The sequence below is a fragment of the Arachis ipaensis genome, chromosome B2 (genome assembly GCF_059453495.1).
Source record: "Arachis ipaensis isolate K30076 ecotype BB chromosome B2, ASM5945349v1, whole genome shotgun sequence".
Taxonomy (NCBI): Eukaryota; Viridiplantae; Streptophyta; class Magnoliopsida; order Fabales; family Fabaceae; genus Arachis; species Arachis ipaensis.
Genome location: NC_142437.1, coordinates 115,529,108 through 115,551,418, shown reverse-complemented (window position 1 = coordinate 115,551,418; position 22,311 = coordinate 115,529,108). Strand labels below are relative to the sequence as shown.

At 33.9% G+C, this 22,311-nt stretch overlaps 2 protein-coding genes across 2 annotated transcripts; both read left to right on the top strand.

The window, feature by feature from the left end:
• The first annotated feature begins 8,012 nt into the window (after positions 1–8,012).
• Positions 8,013–8,776, top strand: LOC148575309 (uncharacterized). The gene is made up of 2 exons (XM_088506167.1): positions 8,013–8,052; positions 8,250–8,776. Exons 1-2 carry the CDS (start codon positions 8,013–8,015, stop codon positions 8,774–8,776), a joined length of 567 nt encoding a protein of 188 aa, XP_088362293.1.
• An 8,436-nt stretch (positions 8,777–17,212) lies between these two features.
• LOC148575308 (uncharacterized) lies at positions 17,213–20,061 on the top strand. The gene is made up of 4 exons (XM_088506166.1): positions 17,213–17,432; positions 17,478–17,671; positions 18,826–19,269; positions 19,462–20,061. The coding sequence occupies exons 1-4, from the start codon at positions 17,213–17,215 to the stop codon at positions 20,059–20,061; spliced, it is 1,458 nt and encodes a 485-aa protein (XP_088362292.1).
• The last annotated feature ends 2,250 nt before the right edge of the window (positions 20,062–22,311 follow it).

Below are 22,311 nucleotides of genomic sequence, written 5' to 3'. Positions count from 1 at the left end.
AACATAGAAATATTGATTAAATTTTGTTATTAATTTTGTGTATTTTACATTGTATTGATTTAGGATAGTTTATGCTGCTCTGCTCATCCGGCGTTGTCCTTGGCCTTTGCTGGTCTGATTCGGCTGTCCTTCTTCTCCTGCTGGTTTGGTCTGGTCTGATTACGTTTCTGCTAAAGGTAACTTCAGTTTATTGGAGTATTGTTAAATATGATGTTAGTTGATAATCTTAGCTGAAATATTGAACCTTGGTTCTGCTGATATTGTTGTTGAAAATATTGTTAGTTGCTTATGCTGATATTGTTGTGGTTGAAAGTATTGGTGTGTAACATGCTTGATTCTATTTTTTGCACTTTTTTTTGGTGATTTTAAAAGTGATAGTCGCTGTGATGCTATGTTATGTCATGCTGCTCTCTTTTTTTCACTCTTTACATCCTTCTATCCATTCTCGTCTCCTGTAGAAATTAGTCCAATGGTCAATTACCAGAAATATTGGGTTAATTTTGATAGGCGTACTCCTGAGTTTAGGAAGTTCCTTGATGAATTATTTTTGGATATTGCCTTCTCTCAACCCGGTGTGAAAAATCAAATACGTTGTCCTTGTCCCAAATGCAACAATTTTTTGTTCAAATTTACAAATGAAGTTCATCATCATGTGCGCCAATGGAGGATAGTGACCTCTTATAAAACATGGGTGCATCATGGTGAGATACTTCAAGATACATCCACTTATACATCATGCTGCATCTACTTATACACCACGAGCACCTGACCCAGCCCCGGCAGCCCGTTCCCCTGCCCCAGCCCCAGCCCTGACAGCCCCTGCCCCAGACCTGGCAGCCCCTGCAGCCCCTGCCCCAGACCTGGCAGCCCCTGTAGCCCCTACCCCAGCCCCGGCAGACCCCTACTTCAGCACCACCCACTGCCCCTGTTGATAGGCGTATTGGTAAAAGGGGACCTTCGCGTGGGATTGCAACAAATAGGGTTATCAAAACAAAGACAAATGGGAAATTGGAATTGCTGATCTCTTTGGAGAACTTAGCTCCTAATGGCATCCATGCTGATCTGTTTGCATTTGAAGTGGGTATTGTTACAAGACAAAATGCTCCTTTGGATGTAGAGAAATGGAGCCAAGTTGGAGATGAAGTCAAGCAAAAAATATGCGACCTTGTTTTGGTAATACATATTTATATTTTCTGCTATTATGTGTATTATAGGGTTTATTTCTGCTAACTAAATTTGACAAATCATATGTAGGAAAAGTTTGATATAGCAGATACGGAAGTAATGCGCAAAATGATTTTAGCAAAGGCTAACATATGTTATCGAAGTTGGCGCTCAAGATTGCGTGAGCACTATGAGTTGTATAAAACTGATGAGGAGCGCCTTCAAAATCCACCAAACAATGTTCTACCGGAGACATGGGAGAATTTGGTGTCCTACTTTGGAAGTCCTTCTTTTCAGGTTTAAAATTTTCATTGTGACAACCATTGAGGTGTTCTTAAGTTGTTTTGCTATTTTAGGTCAATGCAAATACTTATACCTTACCTCCTTTTATCTTTTGTGAGTTTGGTCTTCTATAGGAAAAAAGTTTAAGAAACAAAGATAATAGAAAGCATCATGTTGTACCACATATTGTTGGTCGAAGGACATTTCAAGTTGTTAGACGTGATCGGATAAATAGTCTTAAAGTTTTAATTTGGTCTTATATTTTTTGCTATGTCACGTTTGCACTTAACTACATGTTATATTTTAAACTTCCAAAAAATTTGCAGCGCCATCCTAGAACTGGTGTCGAGCCTGACATTCAAGAATTGTGGTAAATTACTCATCAAAAGACTAATGGAGAATGGGTCAACGAAAAAGCTAAACAAATTGATGTAACATTACTAACCTTTTCCTTTTTCTGTTGCATGGAAGTTAAATTTTATCTTCATTTTCAAATAACAAATTGGATTGTGTAGAATGATATTAGCTGTATGGTCGATGAATCCTATAATTTGGAAAATCCTCTCACTCCAAATGAAGCTTTTCTACTTGTGAGAGGTGAGAAAAGTGGTGCAAGTTATGGCATAAAGGCTCCAAAGTCTAAGTTAAGGATTCAAGCACAACTTCAAGAGGCAATGCAAGACCGTGAGGAGCTAACAAAGGAAATAGATGTGCTCAAAGAAAAACTTGAAGAGCAACGAATACGGCAAGAGGAAGAATTAGCTCAACTGAAAGCTCAATTGGAAGCTCAACAAGCTGTTGTGAACTCTCTCATAGCGCGCTTTGACAATGAAACAAACTAGACCCTAAAGGTACTCCTAAAATTGCTTATGATTTTAATACATTTTCGTAGATGATTCCCATTTTATATTAGTATACTTTAATTTGTATATGGATCTATTTATCACATTTAACTTGTGTCATGGTTGAAAAATGACAAATGTCCTATTATTTGGTTTGATAAATTTGGTTGGGTATTGGTTGAGACATAAGTTGTGAATTGGTTGTGTTTGTTGGAACCGTAGACGGTGGAAATATCCAAGTTTTAGGAGAGGTTCTGCCGAAATTTTTCTAAACATTTTGGATAAAACTTAGTGGAAAAATTATAATTAATGTTATATCTTGTTTCTAACTTTTTTGTTTCGGTTTTTCTTATTTACAGGAGTGCTGAAATGGTGACCATATGCTACCTTGAGGGCTCAAGAATGTTTTGATGCATAGAGACACTAATTTATGTTAGAACTTTTATGTTTTGGTTGAACTAATCAATGTACTCACTAATGTTATTTTGTTTCAAAACAATTTTAGCTAAAAGGATCTTGTTTGACTTATGTATATTTTGGCATATTATATACATGTAAACTTGCTTATTAAAATCGTTAATATATTAGTTAATTTAAAAAATAATTTAGTAAATTATGCATGTAATTTGTAATAAAAAAAGTTGTTACAAAATAATTAATTTGCTTTTGTAACTAAAGAAAAAAAATGTTACAAAATCATGTTACATTTTGTAACAAAATTTTTTGGTAGGAAAAAATAGACTGTCACGAAAAATACCTTCAAGATCAAAATTTGTTACCACTTTTGTAACGGCTTTTGGTTTTTTGTATCAGAAAAAATTGTTACAAAATATCGTATTGAATTGTAACAGTTCCATTTTTTGTTACAAAAACTTTTTGTAACGGGACTTACTGCAATGGCCCCTTTTTTTGTTACAAAAAACTTTTGTTTCAAAATTTTGACGTTTTGTAATAATTTTTTTTGTTATAAATACGCTTTTTTCTTGTAGTGGAAGGGGGCTGGTGGTCACGCAATCACACGACGCTGAAGAGTGAAGGATGCTTTTCTTTTCTTTTTTTTGGAACACTATGAAACGGCGTTGTTTTCTTCAGATCTGTCAGTTCCAATTCCAAATTCAACCTGTCGATTTTCGGTCGGTTCAGCGACTTATTTTCGATTTTTGTCTAAACGGTTTCTGTCTGTGAACCAAATCGTTATACAGTCAGACCGATTCGACTGGCTGGTCCAATCCGTTTTTTCAAAACCATGCTATAAAACAAATGCAGCCTTAAGTATATACCATATCTATACATGATGAGCCTATTATCATAAATATGTGAGTCCGAATCAGAATCTGAAAAAGCAAATAATTGCAAATTAGTACTAAGATGAAATAACAGGCCTTGATTAATTAAGCCAGCCAAATGCCTCTCAGAATTCGTTTCACACATTTCCAATGAGTAAACGAATTCTGCATGTACTGGCTTACTTTATTCACTGCATAACTAAGTGTAGCATATTGCAAGAAACCAATAACTTTACTGAGCCTTAGAGAGTTGGATTTTCAAAAGCTTCAAATGCGTGACATGATAGTCTTAACTTAAAAACATAGAAGTAGGCATTGCTTTGGAAGCAGTCATGCCAACTTTTGTTAACAAATCTATAATGTATTTTGTTTGGCGAAAACTCAAGTGAAGTCGACTTCACATGAAGTTGATACTGAGAGTCGTTAGATAATTTGAGTGATTTAACTGAATTTTCATCTAACGGCTCTCAGGTATCAACTTTACGTGAAGTCGACTGCACCTGAGTTTCTACCTTTTTTTTGTGATAAATGTACTAGTCTAAAAAAAAAAAGGAAAAAAAAGAGAGAGAAATAATTACGGTTGTAACTCGTAATAAGTTGTAACTAATTCGTAACCAGTCCTAACTAATCAATAATTCTGTTTTGCTTGTTATTCACGTTACATGATCTACTATTCTCTTATCTCCATTAATCACAAATTAAATTCCATCTGATCTCTATAACTGGCTCCTAAATAACTCCCCGTTAAAAAAAATCCAAAAATGAAATGAAATATAATTGACGGGAATAATAAAGTTGACAACGAAAAATGTATTAAAAAAATTTGAAACAAACATAAGAACATATACTTGTCAAGTAATCATTGTCAAAAATAATTGGCAAGCATTTATATAGAAGATATAATTAAAACTTGAAAATGTAGTCCTTCCACATGCATGCTTAAGGTATATATACATACACATGCATTCAATGGCGAATTATATGGTCACAAGAGAAGCGCAACGACCATCATGCATGATTCTTTGGTGTTAATTATTGATGTGCCACTAAAGTGTTCTATGATATGATAATAAAATCATCATATAACTTTTTTATGGAATAAAATTTAGATACTTGGCACTTTAGTTGTTTGAAAAAATAAATATATATCATTTTTCAAAAAAAAAAAAAAAAATTCAGAATTAGAATATACTTAACAAATCTCTTTCATGATTACAACAGAAAAAACTTATAGAACGGCTTCCATTAATTATTCAAGTGTCTAAAGGCACTGTATGTGACGGTTGGTCGGTGGTAACTACTCCCACCAACTATAACCATATACATATATATATTATTGATCTCTCATTATTTTAAAATTGAACAAAATATATATAGAGCGTAATTGTAATAATGGAGCTTTTAACCATTTAAGATGTTTGCAATGGCGTATTTTATGCATTTATATGGAGAGAGAGTCCACCGTGCATTGAACTTGAGTATTTTCATTTTTGCTTTTACTGGTTGAATTACTTTTCTATATCAATAAAAAAAAAACTACTAGTTTATCATTAAACATATACTACTCTATCTATGTAGAATAATATACATATTATAATTAGATTATCAATTTAATTTTAGTAGTGTAAGTATCATATAAATAATTAATCGTGTATTATTAATTAGATTAGTAAAGTTAATTAATTTTTAAGTTTATTATTTAACAAGTCATTTAATTGAATAACTATTTAAAATTTTTTATATTGTCATAGAACATCAAAATTAAACTTATTATTATTTTTATTAAATTAATATAGATCAAATTATAACATTTGGTCTAACTCCTTAATTAATATTTAATTAAAGTTTATTAAGTGAATTACTAATTATGATCATGAAAGAGCATATTTGTTCGATAAATTACGTACTTAAACACTCAATAAAATTACCCAATAAACTATTTATTTTATATCATTTTATCAAACCCAATCACTCAAATATTTTATAGCTAAAAATGATAGTTTATTCAAGTTTATAGCGATAACTTGGACATAACACTTGGGGACTAGACACTATCTTTAGAGACAATTTAGGATAGGTCAGTTAATATTGGTAAGAATTTAATTTTGATGCTTATAAAATCATTTTATACGTGCATCTAATCACATAATGTCATATTAAAAAAATAACTACTTTTATATTGACTGTATGAATGATCATTCAATGAAACAGTTGTGATTACACAATTTTATAAAATATTTTATACTATCAGTATATCAAAATTAAATTTATAGTGGTAATAAAAGCTCTTAGTTTCATAGTGTCATCCGTGATTGTATAGAGTTAGCAACCACACTTCATTCTTACAAATTCACACATACACAAAGCGCATAGCCAACCAAGTAGCTTATAATAAGTTAGGAAAATTTGATTACCACCTATAACATACTCAACTTGTTTTAAATTAGGTTGTTATTCGCATGAAATTATCTTAGCTTCAATTAAAAAAAAATTTGAGATTTGATGTTATGTCAAACAATTTAGTAAAATATATCAAATTATTTAATAATATTTAATTATTATTTTATATAAATATTTTTTATGTGGTGTCACTTTAAATTAATGTAAATTTCTTGAACTACAAAAAAAAAATTGATTTAGTATCTCTATAAGCATTTCCAATTTTTGTTTTAATATTTAAAAATAAAACTCAATTATATATAAAAAAAATTATGTACAAACAAAATATTAATCACTAGCTAGAATAATATAAAACCTATAATAGACAAATAATTAAATTTGTTTATAATAATATAACAAAAAATTTTATAAAATATTAATTAAATACATATATCTATACACCATAATTAATTAGTAACCGATTTTTAGTATACATATATAGGAATTGTGAAGGAGATAGACCTTCAACTACACTAAGATTTGCAAATCCCCACATTAAATAATGCATCATAGAATATTCTGATTGGCCACCTTATTATTGCGTGTTTCAATAATTCAAGAGCCAAATTAATCTAGCTACCACAAAAACTTTGGCTCATATGCACGTTGCTTTTCCCACAACGAAAAGTCACTTGTAAGAGAAAATTTCGGTTGGGGTCAGTTTTATAAGTTTCAACTTTCTAAATTTTCAACAATATAATTAACGGAAGCAACCAAGAAACTAAAGTTAATACTTAAATACTACTATAATAAGATGGAAATTAAGACTATAATGATATCATCTACTAACTAAAACCAATTCACGTACACTCGTTTCGTCAATGTTGAATAATATGTACGGTTCCGTACTTCAAAATCGTATGTAAAAACGTGGGTCCCAATTGAGAAAATTTTGCATGGTACGGTGGAGCTACGGATATTATTACGTAGTATGTGTTGAATACTTGAAATCTTGAATGTCTATTACAAATTTACACTGGAAGACCCGCTACGCTTACGATGTAGTAGTATTAATTGGATTCATCATCAATTGAAAAAATAGACAGGTTTCATGTGGTGAAAAAACAAAATTAGAGTCTGATATGGCCGTTACCCATAAAAAGCTATAATTCAGTGTCGTGCGTTACAGCTTGGTTAAAACGAGTTATAATTCGTCTAAACGGTAACAATCAGACTCCGATAACAGATTGATTATCATAATGTTTATATATGTCATAAGTACTCTTTAAACCAGCATAATCATACAATGAGTAACCGATCAATACCCCATCTTATATAAGAAAGGTAAGATTTTTCTTTTAGGAGACACGAGAAAATTATACAATACTAACTTAAGGATCGGACTCTCTCTCTTTTTCACATTTTCTGTGGAGTGACTTCCTTCTTTGAAAAAAAAGTTCGGATCTAGTGGATATCTAACTCAGTGCTGAAAAGGGTAACTTAAGAGCAACTCGGCGTTGCCTCTCAAATACCGAGCTTCATTCAGGTTCTTTATCTAGAACAATTGGCGCCCACCGAACAGACATTCTCTCGAAACTAACAAGCACACACTCACAATTCTCACATCTATACCAATCACTTTATTCACACCAAGTATTGATCTAACCGAAGTTTTAAGTACTGAGCAGGAACAGGACTGGCGATGGCCGTATTTGCAATATCTAAGGACGGGAAAAAATTTCGCCGGCAAGCATCATTCTTTACAATATTCAATAACTCTTTATATAGACGAGGATTTTTTCGTCCCCTGTTGAGATGTCTTTCCAGAAACGAAGGCAATTTGGCTATATATGAGGTCCACGAGGGCATCTGTGGTACCCATGTGGGAGCTCGGAGTTTGGCATAAAAAAAATCTTCGTGTAGGATTTTTTTGGCCTACCGTACATCAAGACTTTGCTAATAAGGTCACGACTTGCGACAATTGTCAGAAGCACTCTCCAATTATACATATTCCAGTAGAAGAGCTGCACTATTCGGACGTGAGCTGGCCTTTCAATCAATGGGGCTTGATATTCTCGACCCTTTTCTATTGGCACCGGGTCAGGTAAAATTCCTAATAGTAGCTATTGATTACTTTTCAAAATGGATCGAAGCTCAACTTTTAGCTAAAATAACATCACAACAAATGATTTCTTTTATTTGAAAGAATATTATCTGCAGATTTGGCATACCTCGCCATATCATTACTGACAATGGTCGCCAATTTGTCAATCAGAAGTTTACATCTTTTTTGCAGAACTTAAAAATAAAGCAACACTTCTCTTTAGTGGAACATCCACAGACAAACGGCCTGGCAGAAGCAGCCAACAAGGTCATCCTACATGCATTAAGGAAAAATTAGATGACGTCAAAGGCCTCTGGGCCGAACTTATACCTGAGATCATATGGGGATATAATACTACCGTACAGTCAACAACAAAAGAAACACCATTTCGGTTGGTGTACGGATCTGATGCCATGATACCATTGGAAATCTCTCAAAGCTCGGTCAGAACTAGCGTAGACAATCATGAAGAAGCTCGGCGGACCGAACTTGACACCATTGAAGAAATCGGAACGGACGCAACACTCCGTCAGCAAGCAATGCAACAGCTTATAGCTCGGAGACATAACAAAAGAGTGGTTCCACAATCTTTCCAAGTAAAGGACTTGGTGTTACGCAAAACCGAACATGCAAGAAGACCTCTCACACATGGGAAGCTCGCAGCAAACTGGGAGGGCCCATTCCGAGTTATCGAAGTCCTCGACAACGGTGCATATTGACTAGAATCTTTGAATGGTACTCCCATACCTAACACATGGAATATTTCTTCTTTGAAACAATTTCATAGCCTCGTACTCTTTTTTCTACTCGCAAAATTTTTTCAAAAAGGGTTTTGCTTGGAAAGGTTTTAATGAGGCGAGCCTACCTGTACCCTTGTACCCAAAGGATACTCAGTTTAACTATTTCCACCATTTTAATTGCTTTCTTTCATCACATCTCAGCCTCGTGCTCAGTCACGGTCTAACCGATTTATAATTGCAATTTCAATTCTACATTCCGATCTGAAAATATAATCACTACTCCAACGTGAAAATCAAACATCCGATCAATTTTTTCAAACATTCAATCTCAATCAATCAATCCAAATCTGAACAAACGCCAACTATATACATGGCGTACACACCCAAAAACGCAAAATGCGTCATTAACAAATAGCTCAATCATTTTCCAAATACAAGTAAATTATGGATACTAATGGTCCCAGAGCAACCAACAATATTCACGTAAAATATACGGCCAAGGTTTCAACGTCATCAAACAGTTTTTCACCTTAAAGGGAACTAACATATCTCAAAATAAATACAACGAAAGTTCACAAAACCATCTAACAACTAAATTATGAATTATTTTCATCACCATCCTCTGCAGGCCCATCATCATCATCATCTACCATCATTCCATTCCGAACAATCTTTCCCAGGTCCATTGCAAAAAAGTCAAAATCCGACACCAAAAATTTGGCCTGCAGCATTGCACGCTCAAAACCTTTGATAAAAGAATCCAAAATATCAGTATATACAATATCTATACATGATGAGCCTATATATTCTATATTTCTAATTTTACAATCAAAATGTGCCACATGTCATTCCCTCATTGTAATTGGAATCAAATCTTTCTCTCCAAAATTAAGGAATTATTCCCTCGTCCACACTAATTTTACAACCAAAATGTGCCACATGTCACTCCCTCATTGCAATTGAAATTAAATCTTTCCCTCCAAAATTAAAGAGTTCTCCCCTCTTCCATACTAATTTTACAACCAAAATGTGCCACATGTCACTCCCTCATTGCAATTGAAATCAAATTTTTCCCTCCAAAATTAAAGAGTTCTCCCCTTCTTCTTCTTCCTTTCTCTATCTCTCTTATTCCTTCAACCACTCTATCTATTTTATATATCATTATTAATATCAATGATTAATTACTCGACATGACATTCTTTAATTGCATTAAAATTAAAATTAAAATATTAAAATTGAAATTAAAATATACCTATATTATGTATCATATATTACTATCTAATTTAATAATAAAATGTGTCACATGACACTCTCTTATTAAAATTGAGCGAAAATATTTTTTTTCCAAAATCAATAAGCTCCATTCCTAAATTCTCTCATCTACTTCTCTTCATTTTTCTATTTCTCTCTACCATTTTTACTCTGTATATAATTTATATTTTATATTAGTAATTTTGACAAATCAAAATATGTAATCCGAAATTTTTTATTATAATTAAAATAAATTTTTTTCTTCCAAAATTAACAAACTCTCACTCTCACTCTCATTCTTCATTTTTATCTTTTTCTCTCTTTTCTTTCATTCTCTATTTTTTCTACCTTTTTGTTCTACAGAAAACAAAATTAACAAAATAATATAATTCAAATAAAAATTATTATTATTATTATATACATATTTTTTTAGTTTTAAATATTCACCACTTATCTTTCTAATCTATATTTCCATTTCTCTTCTTTCAAATATTTATTACATATAATTTGGAGAGAATACTAATGTTATAATTAAAAGTAAGAATCAAAATTCAATTGTTTTAAAAAATTAATTTTAAATTAATTTTATAACTATCAATATAATTTTTTTATGTTAATATCTAATTATATTTTTATATACATAAAGAAAAAAATATTATTTTTAAATAAAAAGTATAAAAATTAATTATTTCAATTTGTACAACAGACTTAACACCTAATTAATTATAAAAATATACACGTTAAATTATTTCAAATTTTAGATAATGAATATTAAAATTAATTGTTGATAAAAAATTAGACATTTTCATATAAAAATAATAACTAAAAATCTTATTATTTGATTTTTTATTTATAGATACATTGGTCTTTTTAGTCAGAGATTTTTGTTAACTTACAATTTTTTTTTGTAAAAGTAATTTAATTTTATAAATCTTTTGTGTCATGCATAATCTATACTGTCAAGTGGACTGTAATTTTAAAAAATATATATTCCCGTAAAAATACTACTTATCATAAATATGTGAGCCTGAATCAGAATTTGAAAAGCAAATAATTGCAAATTAGTACTAAGATAAAATAACAGGCCTTGATTAATTAAGTTAACCAAATTAAGAGTCCGTTTGGAAGTACCAGAAGCTATTTTTTTTTCTTTTGAATTATGAAAAGTCATAATCTGTGTGTTTGGCACCATTTTAAAAAAAAAACTTTTAACTTTTCGAAAAGTTAATTTATAGTTTTTTGAAGAAGTAAGTCATTCTACCACTTACTTAAAAAAAATTTTAATTTCAAAACAAAAAAAATCTACTTTTCTTCTTGACTCTGTGAAAAAATACTGACCATTCATTACCATTTTCATGCAAGGTCTATTAGAAGCACTGGCCTTCCACCATCATTCTCACCCAATGTTCCAAACCTCACCATTTTCATGTAATGATTTATCTGATGGAGGCATTGATCCTCCACCACCATTTTCAGACAATATTGCATCTGAACAACCTACTGCATATATTCCTTCTAAGTATTTTTTTTATCATTTTATCACTCTATTTTTTATTATTAAATTTGTATTTAACTGTGGTATAAAATTTCAGTTTTAATTTTATTTTTTTCACATGTGATTTTATAGCTTGCTATTATTTTCATAGTTAATTATAGCAAGTTCTTGACCTCAATAAAGGAGAAGGGAGTTCTAATACGAGTAAAAAAAATAAAAAAACAGCAACAAAATATACATTGACACACATTTTATATTTATTTTTTATTTTCACCTACCATATCATACACAATATTAGTGATTAGGTTATGTAAAATCAACATTCAATATTAAAAAGTATTTGTTATTATCGTTATTTTAATATTCATTGTAAAAAAAAATTATTTTTTGAATTATTTATCCAAACGCTATAACTTTAAAATAAGTACTTTTATAACTAAAAATCTAAACACAAAATAACTTATTTATAAGCTGCTATTAATAAGAATTCTTATGCTTTAAGCTCTTCTTTTAAAAAAACTTATTTAAGTTATTTATCCAAACTGGGTCTAAATACCTCTCAGAATCCATTTCACACGTTTCCAATGAGTGAACGAATTCTGCATATACTGCCTTACTTTATTCACTGCATAACTAAGTGTAGCATATTGCAAGAAACCAATAACTTTACTGTGATTATTAGAGAGTTGGATTTTCAAAAGCTTCAACTCCGTGATATGATAGTTTTAACTTAAAAACATAGGAGTAGGCATTGCTTTGGAAGCAGTCATGCCAACTTTTGTTAACAAATCTATAATTACGGTTGTAACTTGTAATAAGTTGCAACTAATTCGTAACCAGTCCTAACTAATCAATAATTCTGTTTTGCTTGTTATTCACGTTACATGATCTACTATTCTCTTATCTCCATTAATCACAAATTAAATTCCATCTGATCTCTATAACTGGCTCCTAAATAACTCCCCGTTAAAAAAAATCCAAAAATGAAATTAAATATAATTGACGGGAATAATAAAGTTGACAACGAAAAATGTATTAAAAAAATTTGAAACAAACATAAGAACATATACTTGTCAAGTAATCATTGTCAAAAATAATTGGCAAGCATTTATATAGAAGATATAATTAAAACTTGAAAATGTAGTCCTTCCACATGCATGCTTAAGGTATATATACATACACATGCATTCAATGGCGAATTATATGGTCACAAGAGAAGCGCAACGACCATCATGCATGATTCTTTGGTGTTAATTATTGATGTGCCACTAAAGTGTTCTATGATATATATGATAATAAAATCATCATATAACTTTTTTATGGAATAAAATTTAGATACTTGGCACTTTAGTTGTTTGAAAAAATAAATATATATCATTTTTTCAAAAAAAAAAAAAAAATCAGAAGAATATACTTAACAAATCTTTATGATTACAACAGAAAAAACTTAAAGAACGGCTTCCATTAATTATTCAAGTGTCTAAAGGCACTGTATGTGACGGTTGGTCGGTGGTAACTACTCCCACCAACTATACATATACATATTATTGATCTCTCATTATTTTAAAATTGAACAAAATATAGAGCGTAATTGTAATAATGGAGCTTTTAACAATTTAATTTGTTGTTTGCAATGGCGTATATATATATATATATATATATGGTGAAGTCTCTGGTGGCTAGAATATTAATGGCTAAAGATAGCTAAGAGTTGACTTTCAAATAAAATAATGACACTTGGTAGATTTAGTTTCACAACTTTTTAATAATTTGAATGGTGGTTAAGAGTGTGCAATAATTATTAGGAAGTTATCATGTGGATAGAATTATCATTTGAGGTTACCTTATGTGTTGTTGGATCTTGGACAAAAATATTATTGGACCATTATACAAAATAAAATCAAAACTGTACAAACATGAGGTCCAATAATTTTTTTTGGCATAATTGTAAAATAAAGTTTATTTCTTCAATAATTTATTCCTTAGTTTGTTTGTATTTCTCTAAAAAAAATAACCATAAAAAAATATTATAATGCCCTAAAAATTTTATTAAGGGAACAAAATTAATATTTTTTTACGACATATATTTGTAAGATTTATTTTTTATATTTATTTAAAAAATTGTTGGATTGTGAGACTGTTCGGTTTTTTTTAATAATTATAAAAAAAATAATAATGAATTAATATAAATATATTAACATTTGTAAAATACATGTTATAAATATTAAAGTCAGTCATCAGTATAAAATATATATATGTTAGAATCAGTAATATATAATAGATAATAAATGTGTATTTATATTCTAACATATATTTTAGTTGTAAAATCAGTAATATATAATAGATAATAAATGTGTATTTATATTCTAACATATATTTTATACTAATGACTGGCTTTAATGTTTATAACATGTATTTTACAAATGTTAATATATTTATATTAATTCATTATTATTTTTTTTAGTATACATATATAAATATAAATATATAATAATATTATTATTATATATATAGGAATTGTGAAGGAGATAGACCTTCAACTACACTAAGATTTGCAAATCCCCACATTAAATAATGCATCATAGAATATTCTGATTGGCCACCTTATTATTGCGTGTTTCAATAATTCAAGAGCCAAATTAATCTAGCTACCACAAAAACTTTGGCTCATATGCACGTTGCTTTTCCCACAACGAAAAGTCACTTGTAAGAGAAAATTTCGGTTGGGGTCAGTTTTATAAGTTTCAACTTTCTAAATTTTCAACAATATAATTAACGGAAGCAACCAAGAAACTAAAGTTAATACTTAAATACTACTATAATAAGATGGAAATTAAGACTATAATGATATCATCTACTAACTAAAACCAATTCACGTACACTCGTTTTGTCAATGTTGAATAATATGTACGGTTCCGTACTTCAAAATCGTATGTAAAAACGTGGGTCCCAATTGAGAAAATTTTGCATGGTACGGTGGAGCTACGGATATTATTACGTAGTATGTGTTGAATACTTGAAATCTTGAATGTCTATTACAAATTTACACTGGAAGACCCGCTACGCTTACGATGTAGTAGTATTAATTGGATTCATCATCAATTGAAAAAATAGACAGATTTCATGTGGTGAAAAAACAAAATTAGAGTCCATAAAGAACTCGACTAAAACGAGTTATAATTTGTCTAAACAGTAACAATCAGACTCCAATAACAGACTGATTATCATAATGTTTATATATGTCATAAGTACTTTTTAAACGAGCATAATCATACAATAGGTAACCGATCAATACCCTATCTTATATAAGAAAGGTAAAATTTTTCTTTTAAGAGACACGAGAAAACTATACAATACTAACTTAAATATTGGAGTGCCTTTTGCAGGTACTCTCCCCCTTTTTCATATTTCCTATGGAGTGACTTCCTTCTTTGAAAAAAAAGCTTGGATCTAGTGGATCTTTAACTCGGCGCTGAAAAGGGTAACTTAAGAGCAACTCGGGGCGCTGCCTCTTAAGTACCAAACTTTGTTCAGGTTCTTTATCTAGAACAATTGGCGTCCACCGTGGGGCCGAAGAAATTTAAAAGTCCTCTCTTTTTCTTAGCTCCCACCACCATCACGTCCACTCATGGTTGACGCTTAGCCACCTTCCCCAGCCGAGCTCCTTCGGATGGTAGCTGAGCTGCAGCAAGCCAACCAGCGAATGGTGGAGGCAAATCAACGCATGACAGATTAGGAGACCCAAAGAAGTACCTCAAAAAGTTCCGATCAATAATGATCGTTAACGGTGCTTCCGATCCTGTCTTATGTCGTTGTTTTTCTTCCTATTTGGATGGTTCTGCACTTGATTGATTTTGTTCTTTACATGCAAGTTCTATTTCTCGGTTCCAGGAACTAGCCAAGCTCTTCGAAGATCATTTTGCTGGATCTGCAATCTATCTACATGACTCAGATTATCTGAACACAATCAAGTAAGGGCAGAATGAAAGCTTGAAAGACTACATGACCCGTTTCACAAAGGTCGCAATGAGTATACCAGACCTCCATCCCGAGGTTCACCTGCATGCTATCAAAAGCGGACTTTGGCCAGGTAAATTCCAAGAGGCCATTGCTGTCGCCAAACCAAAAACCCTTGCCGAGTTTCATGAGAAAAGCAAAAGGCCAGATCGACGTTGAGGAACTCCGACAAGCTCGGAGAGCCGATAAGCCACAATATAAGGAGGACGATAAAGTTCAGGATAACAAGAAGGGTTTCAAGCTAACTTTCTGATATGAATCGTATACTCAGTTCAACACTAAACGAGATGGTATCATCAAGGAGATCTTAAACTCGAAGCTAATCAAGCCACCAAGAAAGGTCGGAACTTATCAAGATACAAAGAACGTGGATAAGTCTAAATATTACACGTTTCATCAGAAACATGGGCACACCACCGACGAGTGTGTAATAGCTAAGGACCTTTTGGAGCGTTTATCCCGGCAAGGTCACTTAGACAAGTACATCAGTGGCCAGTGGCCACATGCAGCGGCGTACACCTGCAGACCATAGTTCGGTGGCACAACATTCTCGGGACAGAGAAAAAGCAACTTTCAGTCACCACGAGCAACCTCGTGGAATTATCAATTGTATTTCAGGTGGTTTTGTAGGTGGAGGCGCGTCAAGTTTGGCACGTAAGAGGTCTTACCGAGCTATGCTTTCGACAGAATGCTCTTCGGCCAAGCCGAAGTCTTTACCAACTTTTCCAAAAGTCACATTTGAATCCTCCGACCTTAACACCAGCATTGCAATCCTGGACGATCCTGTTGTCATTTCTCTTCAACTTGGTAACCTCTTGGTAAGAAAGGTCCTGCTTGACCTAGGGAGAAGTGCCAACATCTTGTTTTATTCAACCTTTCAGAAAATGAAGCTAAGTGACAACATCCTACAACATTCTGGCAGAAATCTGGTCGGATTTTCAGGTGAATGCATCCCGGTACTGGGATCTGTGTGGTTGAAAACCACATTGGGTGAGCCCCCTCTATCCAAAACATCTGATGTTCAATATCTCGTAGTTGATTGTTTCAGTCCATACAATTTTATTCTCGGTCGACCCTTTTTAAATAAATTTGGTGCAATTGTATCTACAGTTCATCTCTGTGTTAAGTTTCCTGTGTAAGACGATCTCATTGCTACGATCCATAGCAACCACCGCGAATCGCATCAATGCTACAACATCAGTATGAAGCTACCCAACCGACTTAAGGGGTCTCAAGTTAACAACGTCCAGATCTCCATAGATGACCCCACCTTGGCCGATCTAGACCCAAGAGTAGAATTCCAGGACCGACAAACGCCAACCGAGGATTCGCAAAAAATATATTTTAACAACAACCCTAACAAGTATACTTATGTAGGTACAGCTATCAGAAACGACAAAAGGCACGCAATAGAGCAATTCTTGCAGCAGCATGCCGACTTGTTTACATGGACACTTGATGATATGCCCAGGATTAATCCTCTAGTCATCTCCCACAAAATGGCTCTAAACCTGTCTGCCCGACCTATAGCTCAGAAAAAACGAAACCTAGGACCCAAGAAAAAATAAGCTTCCTTAGAGGAAACTCAAAAGCTTATCAATGTAGGTTTCATTCAGGAGATCAGATTCACGACTTGGCTAGCAAACGTCGTCATGGTAAGAAAACAAAACGGTAAGTGGCGCATGTGTGTTGATTTCACTGATATCAACAAGGCATGCCCCAAAGATTCTTATCCTCTACCTTCCATAGATTCTTTGGTAGATAATGCTTCCGGATACGCAATACTAAGTTTCATGGATGCTTACTCCAGGTACAACCAGATCATTATGCACCCTTATGATAAGAGTAAAACTGCTTTTATTACTGAACACGGTAATTATTGTTATAAAGTTATGTCTTTTGGCCTAAAGAATGCAGGAACAACTTACCAACGTCTTATGGATAAGATGTTCGCAAAACAGATCGGACGAAAGATAGAAGTTTACGTCGATGACATGGTTGCCAAGACAAAAGTCGGAAATCAACATGTGAATGACCTTACCAAAATCTTTGGTCAGATCCGACGATACAACATGCGCCTAAACCCTGAGAAATGTGCCTTTGCGGTACAGGTAGGTAAGTTTTTGGGATTCTTGTTAACTAGCCGAGGCATCGAGGCTAACCCGGATAAATGGCGGGCTATATTGGAAATGACCAGCCCACAAACGATAAAAGATGTACAACGCCTTATAGGGAGGCTAGCTGCTTTATCTAGATTCCTACCATGTTTAGCTTCCAAATCATCTCATTTTTTCAAAACATTAAAAAAGAAGAGTTCTTTCCATTGGACTGAAGACTGCGAAAGAGCTTTCACTACTCTAAAAGAAACAATTTCCAAACCACCTATTTTGAAGAAGCCTCTGCAAGGGGAAGAACTTTTCCTTTATTTATCCATCACTGACTGGGCTTTAAGCTCTGTTCTTGTTGCAGAAAAAAATCACGTCCAACATCCGATCTATTTGTCAGTAAGACCTTGCAACATGCTGAGCTTAATTATTCGAAAATTGAGAAGTTGGCACTAGCATTGGTATTCTTAGCAAGGAGACTCCGACCTTACTTTTAGAGTCATGTGATCCATGTCCGGATAGACCAGCCACTACGACAGGTCTTACACAAACCAGAAATTACAGGCCGACTAATCAAATGGTCGGTCGAGTTGTCAGAATTTGATATAAGATACCAAGGAAGGGGGCTAATCAAGTCTCAATTCCTGGCAGACTTCGTCGCTGAGTCTACACCCCCTGACTCCACCGAACACAACATAGAATGGACATTATATGTGGACGGCGCCTCCAACATGCAGGGTTGTGGTGCAGGAATTCGACTTGGAGGAACTAATGGTTTTATCCTGGAACAGTCATTGCACCTTTGTTTTAAAGCGAGCAATAATCAAACAGAATACGAAGCTTTAATTGTAGGACTAAGACTAGCTATAGACCTACACATCTCATAAATAAAGGTATATTGCGATTCCCTATCAGTCGTCCAGCAGGTAAACGACCTTTTTCAAGTAAAAGATCTTATACTGGCAAAATACTTGGGATTGGTAAAAGATTTAATCTCATGCTTCGCAAAGTTTGAGATTCATCACATACCTCAGGATCAAAATCACCGAGTAGACATTCTCTTGAAACTAGCAAGCACACACTCACGATTCTCACATTTATACCAATCCACTTTATTCACACCAAGTATTGATCTAACTGAAGTTTTAAGTACTGAGCAGGAACAGGACTGGCGATGGTCGTATTTGCAAAATCTAAGGACGGGAAACATCCCTTCGGACATTAACAACAAGAAAAAATTTCGCCGGCAAGCATCATTCTTTACAATATTCAATAAGTCTTTATATAGACGAGGATTTTCTCGTCCCCTGTTGAGATGTCTTTCAAGAAACGAAGGCAATTTGGCTATATACAAGGCCCACGAGGACATCTGTGGTACCCATGTGGGAGCTCGGAGTTTGGCATACAAATTCTTCGTGCAGAATTTATTTTGGCCCACCTTACATCAGGACTGTGCTAATAAGGTCAGGACTTGCGACAATTGTCAGAAGCACTCTCCAATTATACATATTCCACCAGAAGAGCTGCACTACTCGGACGTGAGCTGGCCTTTCGATAAGTGGGGGCTTGATATTCTCAGTCCTATTCCATTGGCACCGTGTCAGGTAAAATTCCTAGAAGTACCTATTGATTACTTTTCAAAATAGATCGAAGCTCAGCCTTTAGCTAAAATAACATCACAACAAATGATTTCTTTTATTTGGAAGAATATTATCTGCAGATTTGGCATACCTCGCCGTATCATTACTAACAATGGTTGCCAGTTTGTCGATCAGAAGTTTACATCTTTTTTGCAGAACTTAAAAATAAAGCAACACTTCTCTTCAGTGGAACATCCACAGACAAACGGCCTCGCAGAAGCAGCCAACAAGGTCATCCTACATGCATTAAGGAAAAAACTAGATGACGCCAAAGGCCTCTGGGCCGAACTTATACCTGAGATCATATGGGGATATAATACTACCGTACAGTCAACAACAAAAGAAACACCATTTTGGTTGGTGTACGGATCTGATACCATGATACCATTGGAAATCTCTCAAAGCTCTGTCAGAACTAGCGTAGACAATCATGAAGAAGCTCGGCAGACCGAACTTGACACCATTAAAGAAATCGGAACAGACGCAACACTCCATCAGCAAGCAATGCAGCAGCTTATAGCTCGAAGACATAACAAAAGAATGGTTCCACAATCTTTCCAAGTAAAGGACTTGGCGTTACACAAAACCGAGCATGCAAGAAGACCTCCCATACATGGGAAGCTCGCAGAATACTGGAAGGGCCCATTCCGAGTTATCGAAGTCCTTGGCAACAGTGCATATCGACTAGAATCTTTGAATGGTACTCCCATACCTAACACGTGGAATATTTCTTATTTGAAACAATTTCATAGCTAACACACATGGCCAGGCTCGTACTCTTTTTCCTACTCGCAAGATTTTTCCCAAAAAGAGTTTTGCTTGGAGAGGTTTTAACGAGGCGAGCCTACCTATACCCTTGTACCCAAAGGATACTCAGATTAACTATTTCCACCATTTTAATTGCTTTCTTTCATCACATCTCAGCCTCGTGCTCAGTCACAGTCTAATCGATTTATAATTGCAATCTCAATTCTACATTCTGATCTGAAAATACAATCACTACTCCAACGTGAAAATCAAACATCCGATCAATTTTTTCAAACATTCAATCTCAATCGATCAATCCAAATCCAAACAAACGCCAACTATATACATGGCGTACACACCCAAAAATGCAAAATCCGTCATTAACAAATAGCTCAATAATTTTCCAAATACAAGTAAATTATAGATACTAATAGTCCCAGAGCAACCAATAAAATTCACGCAAAATATACGGCCAAGGTTTCAAAAACAGTTTTTCACCCTAAAGGGAACTAACAAATCTCAAAATAAACACAACAAAAGTTAACAAAACCATCTAACAACAACTAAATTATGAATTATTTTCATCACCATCTTCTACAGGCCTATCATCATCATCATCATCTACCATCATTCCATCCCGAACAATCTTTCCCGGGTCTATTGCAGAAAAGTCAAAATCCGGCACCAGAAATTTGGCCTGCAGCATTGCACGCTCGAAACCTTCGACAAAAGAATCCAAAATCTCAATCACTTTGCTCTTTTCCAAAGCTTTGAACTTTTTAGTAACCTCGATCACTTGGGTCCTCATGCTGCACAGGTCAGCTTCCGTTTTCTTCATAGCTTCAACTTCGTTGGCATAATTGTCCTTCACTATCTACAATTCCTGTTCTGTTTCAACAAGCTTACTTTTTAACTTGACAATAGTGGTAGCCTTAGAAACAACCTCTTCCTTCAGTTTCTTCGCCTACTCATTTTCTCCCAAAAGCTTCTTGTGCCAAATCTCTTGGATCCGCCCTAAGCTCGCAAGCCTCAGGCCGAGAACCTTCAAAAACAATATATATATATATATATATAATAATAATAATAATAATAATAATAATAATAATTCATTAATTTAACAACAAATTACCTATCTATATACAAATAACAACTATACATCCTATACCTACATATACTGTCCAATGGCAACATTACCAACCTCTCCAGCCAGAGATACATCTGTTGATGACTGACAAACCTCGTCAGTCACAGACATAAACGGAAAATCCTTCCCCCAAACTGATAGTCCATCACCATGCTCAATGAAATCATGTAGCCTTTTTTAGTTTTCCATGAAAATAGTAATATCCTCCAAACTGGCCTCTTTACCCTGCTCACTCGAATCCTCTGACACATCTACAACATCTGACTTCCTCTTCTTCAATATAATTTTTCTTCGTCTTGGGGGAGGCTGATTCACCTCGCCCACTCCAACTGCCTTGTCAGGATTTGATGACGATCCATCTTTATCAATATTTTTGCTCTTAAACCGAGCTCTCAATGAAGCCACAGAAACTCCTGGGTACTTACCACCTAAAAAAAAACAATGAGAAAACAATCAACAACGGCTACAATGCCTACATATTCAAATCAACTCACCTAAATACTCTATTACATCTTGCTTATTTTTCTCCCACTGCAGTAATTCAAACACTGAAACCAACTCCTTTCGATCAACAGCCTCTATCAGATACTCGATAATACACTCATTCCTCTATCAGATATTTTGAGGCTCTGAGCACCACCACAATGGAAACTTCTCACCCAATTTATCATCTAGATAAAACGGATACTCATCCTCCTTACTTCTGACCTTCAAAAACATCTCCTTGAAATCCTTGAAAGAGGATTTATACAGTTTAAAAACACCAAACCCTGGGGTACTGTTCAAATTCACCCATGTACCTTTCCATACCCCCTTTCGCCTGAAACATGCAGAAAAAATATTCTATTGAGGGTTTTCCCCCCAAAAATTCCATCAGCACCTCGAAACAATGCAGAAACGCCCATCCATTGGGATGAAGCTGCGACAGGGCACAATTCAACTGTCTTAGTATCTGACATTGAAACTCTGTAAATGGAAGTCTAACCTTCAACTCTTCTACCACACAACTATACATAAAAAAGAACTCGAATCCCTGACCCCTGTGAAATATCCAGTCGTCCACAGTACATGGCAAAAGCTCCACCTGTATCCCAGACCCTACCCTAACTATCTTA

Excerpts from the sequence above, each read along its gene's own strand:
- LOC148575309 (XM_088506167.1), top strand. The coding sequence starts at position 8,013 with ATGGGGCTTGATATTCTCGACCCTTTTCTATTGGCACCGG. Across the intron at positions 8,053-8,249 it reads CCCTTTTCTATTGGCACCGG|AACTTAAAAATAAAGCAACA; the intron begins GTCAGGTAAAAT and ends TCTTTTTTGCAG.
- LOC148575308 (XM_088506166.1), top strand. The coding sequence starts at position 17,213 with ATGGTAAGAAAACAAAACGGTAAGTGGCGCATGTGTGTTGATTTCACT. Across the intron at positions 17,672-18,825 it reads AATGTGCCTTTGCGGTACAG|GAACAGGACTGGCGATGGTC; the intron begins GTAGGTAAGTTT and ends AGTACTGAGCAG. Across the intron at positions 19,270-19,461 it reads TTCCATTGGCACCGTGTCAG|AACTTAAAAATAAAGCAACA; the intron begins GTAAAATTCCTA and ends TCTTTTTTGCAG.